Here is a 5,542-nt window from a genome sequence, read left to right on the forward strand (position 1 = left end):
GTTTTTAATAAATTTATTTAAAAATATAAATATTTTACATATTTTATACAAATCGAGTAAAATTTATAGTATGTACACCAACATTAACAATTAAATAGGGACGAAGGGAGGACCTATTAATTTCCAGCTCTACTCCAGTTTGCTAGGAAGAAAGAGAGAGAGAGGGGTCCAAATCCACATTAAGAAAAATTATAGTACTGGTACCAGCAGATGAGATGAGCCGGGGACAGGGGTGATTAGTTCCAACGCATTTTCCGTGCGGGCCGGCCCACTGACCCGCCGCACCGTCGTCCCCGCTAGGTGATAGTCGCTGGCCCTTGCGGCGCGCGTTACAAGTAGCGGCAGTGGAGTTACAGCCAGCCAGCCAAAAGTTACCTACAGCCCACTCCCAACGGGCGCAAGAACCCCTCACTCACTCTCACTCACTCACTCGACAGAGGCGTGACTGACTCAAACTGAACTCATATCGCGTTGAGAGCGGAGCAGAGGAGGGCGAACCATGGGCGAGGTAATGCCTGCGGCTTCTTGGCAGCGATGCTCTGGCTCTGGGAGAGGTGCGGGAAGATCTTGATGTGCTTCGTTTTGTGTGTGTGCGTTGGTGCAGGAGGAGAAGGCGAAGGAGGCGGCGGCCCCGGCCGACAAGGCCAAGGAGGCGGAGGAGAAGAAGGACGAGGCGGCAGGAGGGGAGGAGAAGAAGGAGGAGGTCCCGCCTCTTCCGCCGCCGCCGCCGCCGGAGGAGATGGTCATGCGGGTCTTCATGCACTGCGAGGGCTGTGCGCGCAAGGTCAAGAAGATTCTCAAGGGATTTGATGGTAATAGATTTACCCTCTTCTCTTTGCTGCTGTACTTTGTGCCCTTGTGTTCCTGGTATTCTGTTTTGTTTTTTGAACAGGAAGTGTTCTTGATAGTTGGCATACTATTAGCTCTTCTTCCATGGTTACAAAAACCATGTTGAAATCTGCATATTTTGTTTGTTTGGTTTGTTTCCCCAGGTTTTATTTGAAATCTGGTTCTGTTTTCTGAATTGTGGAGTGATTTCCTCCAGTAATTTTGAAAAAAGGGCAAACTTTTGTGGTTTTTCTGGTCATTTGAAATGTAACCAAGTATTTCTGTACTGCATCGCTTTAAAGGGAACGTTTAAGGCGCCTCTTTTGTAAGGTGCGAGTTTGAAAATTTTCTCCTTTTTTTAATCTATACTACTGCTCGTTTTCTCTTTGTACTTGTGCATCATCATAATACATACAGTACCTGGCAAAGCGGCGCCACTTCTCTTCCTATGATTTCTATGATATTGCCTTTGGAGTTCAATCTGGAGAGCAAATTTTCAGTAAAACCATGTCGCTGTTTTGGTTACATTTGAAAAAGTTAGGTGGGGAAATGCTTGCTTGGAGGAGACAACTCCGAGCCGCACGTGTATCCTATGTTATTGATGAAACAATTTAGATCCCAGCAACCTTAATGCCCAATCAGACATCTTATAATGCAAACCACTGCAGTTTAGTATATGCCTCTCTGTGCAGCATATGTTCAAAAGAAGTTCAAGTTGCCTTAAGAAAGATGTAACCCCTCTGTCTGTCATCAGATGACGATGACGGATTAATTATGGTAAAGATTCTGGGTCTGCCATAAGTTTAACTAATTATTGTACTCTCAACTGGGAAACTGAAGTTCATGAATTTATCTGAAATTTGTATGCTGTCTCTTTGTGCAATTGTTCCAAACTTTCTATTTCTTTTCCTGCAAATGTACAGTTTTTCAATTGAGCTTCCAGAGTCTGAATTTTTATCTTGTGATGTGCAGGTGTTGAAGATGTTATTGCAGATACAAAGGCACACAAGGTGGTCGTTAAGGGAAAAAAGGCAGCTGCTGACCCAATGAAGGTGGTAGAACGTGTGCAGAAGAAGACAGGCCGCAAGGTGGAGCTTCTTTCGCCAATGCCACCACCGAAAGAAGAGAAGAAGGAAGAGGAGAAAAAGGAAGAACCTGAGCCACCAAAACCTGAGAAGAAAGAGGAGGTGAATTATCCTTGCCGAGATTCTTGAACACACTGCATTGCCATTTTTACTTCCAATTATTGTTTCTATGATTTGGGGCTGAGACATTGATGTTTTGTTTTGTACTAAAGCCCACGGTGCTCGCTGTGGTGGTCAAGGTGCATATGCACTGTGAGGCCTGCGCTCAAGTGATCAAGAAGAGAATCCTCAAGATGAAAGGTACAGTTTTGTTACCACATCTCCCTTGTATGATCCATCATAACGTAGCTTTCCTCTTCTTGTGTTGAATGATGTTTTATATTTTAGCAAGATACATCAAACTTCAATGATTCATAGTCTGTCTGAAACTTGATAACTGTTACGCTGTTGCAATTTGTGCTTGATACGAGATATACTTGGTCTTCTCTCCTTGTATTTGACTGAGAAGTACACTGAACATGTAGTTAACATGTCACAAAAACTACAAATAGATTTACGTTAAGTTCACTAGCTTAAGTTTTTTGACAAAAAATAGTTTTAAATAAGAACAGTGTAAATTATGCTTTATATCGTCAATTAGCTATTATTTCAGTTTAGGTAATATCAAGTCGAGGTAGACATCTGCTTCTCATGTATTCACCAATTAATTTGTAATGTGACCTTGCAGGAGTGCTATCTGTAGAGTCAGACCTGAAGGCTTCTCAAGTCACTGTGAAGGGTGTGTTCGAGGAGGCCAAGCTGGCTGATTATGTGTATAGGCGCACTGGCAAGCACGCTGCTATCGTCAAGTCTGAGCCGGTTGCAGCTGAGAATGTCGATGATGGGAATGCCAAGGACGACAAGAAGGCAGCCGAAGGTGGGGAGGACAAGAAGGATGATGGCAAGGAGGAAAAGAAAGATGGTGGAGATGCCCGTGGAGACGAGAAAGAAGCGGATAAGCAGAAGGATGATGGCAATGCTGGTGATGAAGAGAAAGATAAAGACCCTGGCGCCGTTGCTAACATGTATATGCACTACCCAAGGTTCAATCATCCGAGCGGATACAGTTATGCCTGCCAGTACCCACCTCAGCTCTTCAGCGACGAGAACCCAAATGCCTGTTCTCTGATGTGAGAAAGCCAGAACCAAGTGATCTTAAACGCGAAAATAAGAGGGATTGAGTTATCCCCTGATTTTGGAGGGCTCAGGAAGTCTAGAACTTTTCTTTTCTAAGGTTGAACTTCTATCTGGTACAAAGTAAACTCAGGGCTCGTTTGTGGACACCATATTGTGTAAGCTACTGGTTAGTAGGATTTTGTGGTGTCACCTTTGGCTTTTATTTTTGTACAAAGATGTATTATATATGCTAGTTTTGAAATAGATTGCTGTGAGTCTGTAGTCTGTTATCTGGAATAGACGTAACTTTCTCAGTTAACATTGCCAGTGCTGTCGCAAAAATCCATATTCTTGGTGTTGTTTTCTAACTATATGCTGTTGGAGGAACATAAAGCAAGTTCATCAGTAAAGTTATTTTTGCCCTTGAGGACATGTGTTCTCACTCCCTTTACCACTGGATTCGCATTGAGAAGTGTGCAAACACACATCTCAAAGCGAATCTGTATTGAGATGTGTGTTTACACATTTCTCAATGCGAATCCAGTGGTGGAGGGAGTGGCCAAGTTCATCTTGTTTTGTTTCAGTCTGGCCTAGTTCAGCGGCATTTTGTCAACAGAGGCCACTTGCCAGCATTGATTCCCCAGTTGGCAATGGCACTTCTCATGTCTGTGACTCAGTTTGTTGTGGAACTGTGAAATTTAAGTGTTCTCATGTTGCATGTTTTTTTTAGAAAAAAAAATGAAATCTTCTGTTTTATGTCTGATGAAGGAAGTAGCATGAATATAGGAGGGCCACTGCCCACTGGTGGTCTGTGTGGTCAGGGTTCAAAGGCAGAAGAGAAGTGCTTCTCATGTGCATGGGTCCATCAATCCACCCATCCATCCGGCTCCAGGGCACCATCATGGCTACAAACGCAGAGCACATAGCACCGGTCGATCCCTTTCACCTTTGTTCGTTTTTTTAGACCTAGATAGCTGCATGTTAGCATCTGCTCAAAACAATTGATGGTCAGTCAGATTCAGTCAGCAGCCATGTGTGGCGTGGGTGCTGTAAACGGCTTCCCTCTGAACCCCAGTCGAAAAGCATGCAGTTAGCTTTGCTGTGAACATCCAGCAGCTGCAGCTCAGCACTGTGGCCATGGTTTTGCCCGGACGGTGAAAGAGGCAAGGATGCAGTGACTTGAGTCTGCAGCCATGCCATGCCATGCCCATCTGGTGTATGTGGTAGCAATAGCATCAAAGTCTCGTGATCCCACACGCTCTACTGCTCCGCACTCAATGCGCTTATGCGCCTATAGTGTGGCGTGTCCACCGTACCGTACCCCATCCGTCCAGAATTACATGGGCAGGTTGAAGTACTCTTTAGACCAAAGGTATTCACCCAGTTTTATTAGAAAGCGTAACGAACACCCATGGTCTGAACACTGGGGATTCCAGTTTTACAATGTGGCCCGCCTAAACAAGGCTACTCAGAACTCAACACACTCCAACGACCTCTAGTACCCATCTAAGACCACTAAAACAAAACGCACACTCAAAGACAACCAGCCGACGGCCAAAGTAGCACTTAAGAAGAGAACGTCAACAAAACAGAAACACTACTGCATATTGGTGTCCAGCAGGTTGATCATCTCTTCCGCTGTAGAGTCCAACTTCGCCTTCAAGAGAGGACGCCATGTTTTGATCAACATCAGAGTCTTGAAAATGATCACCTTAGGAGACGAAACGATCTTCTTGTTGATAGCCATGTCATTCCTCGTCTTCCAAATAGTCCACAACGCACCTGCACATATAAAAAGCGTCACCTTGCGCTTGGCACCTCTACAATCTTCAGCAAACTCTAATAGAAAATCTGTGCAATTAGTCGGAGATGCCGACCAGCCCAAAGAAACTCTCAGAAAAGACTAGAGATAGACTGCAAGGGGGCATTGGAATAGAATATGATCTGTTGTTTCTAAACTATCACAAGCGGCACATTCTTCCGGCCCTGACCACTTTTTCTTTTTAAGCTGAACCCCTGATTGGATTCTATCATGCGCCGCCATCCAGATAAAGTTCTTGACTTTTAGAGGAATGTTACATTTCCACACATTCATCAATTGCTGATCTCTAACACCTCCAAATGTAATAGCTCTATATAAGGAACCTGAAGTATACTTTCTAGATTGTTCCAAGGCCCAAATCATTTTGTCTCTCCCCACACCCAAGTGAACATCCATCAGCAGTTCCTGTAATTGTTCCCACTCCAACCTGTAAATCCCCTGAAGCTGCCTTCTGAAGAGAACATGCCATTGTCCCTCAGAGAAGGCCTGGCAAACATCTAAGTCCGGATGCAGCGCGATGCTAAAAATATTGGGAAAGAGGGTCTTCAAGGGACATTCCCCTACCCAACAGTCCTGCCAGAAACGTGTCTGTCGGCCACTGATTACTTGAATGACTCTACCTCTCTGGAACCATCCTCGAATGTCAAGTAAA

The 5,542-nt window shown here is 44.4% G+C and overlaps 1 protein-coding gene across 1 annotated transcript; it reads left to right on the forward strand.

The window, feature by feature from the left end:
• On the forward strand, positions 345-3,395 carry LOC8056086 (heavy metal-associated isoprenylated plant protein 7). Its single transcript, XM_002452105.2, has 5 exons — positions 345-508; positions 605-812; positions 1,801-2,015; positions 2,126-2,213; positions 2,641-3,395. Exons 1-5 carry the CDS (start codon positions 500-502, stop codon positions 3,084-3,086), a joined length of 966 nt encoding a protein of 321 aa, XP_002452150.1. The 5' UTR covers positions 345-499; the 3' UTR covers positions 3,087-3,395.

Source organism: Sorghum bicolor, chromosome 4 (assembly GCF_000003195.3).
Source record: "Sorghum bicolor cultivar BTx623 chromosome 4, Sorghum_bicolor_NCBIv3, whole genome shotgun sequence".
NCBI classification, from domain to species: domain Eukaryota; kingdom Viridiplantae; phylum Streptophyta; class Magnoliopsida; order Poales; family Poaceae; genus Sorghum; species Sorghum bicolor.

Coding starts and splice junctions, on each gene's coding strand:
- LOC8056086 (XM_002452105.2), top strand. Junction 2,016..2,125: donor AACCTGAGAAGAAAGAGGAG/GTGAATTATCCT, acceptor TTTGTACTAAAG/CCCACGGTGCTCGCTGTGGT. Junction 2,214..2,640: donor GAGAATCCTCAAGATGAAAG/GTACAGTTTTGT, acceptor GTGACCTTGCAG/GAGTGCTATCTGTAGAGTCA.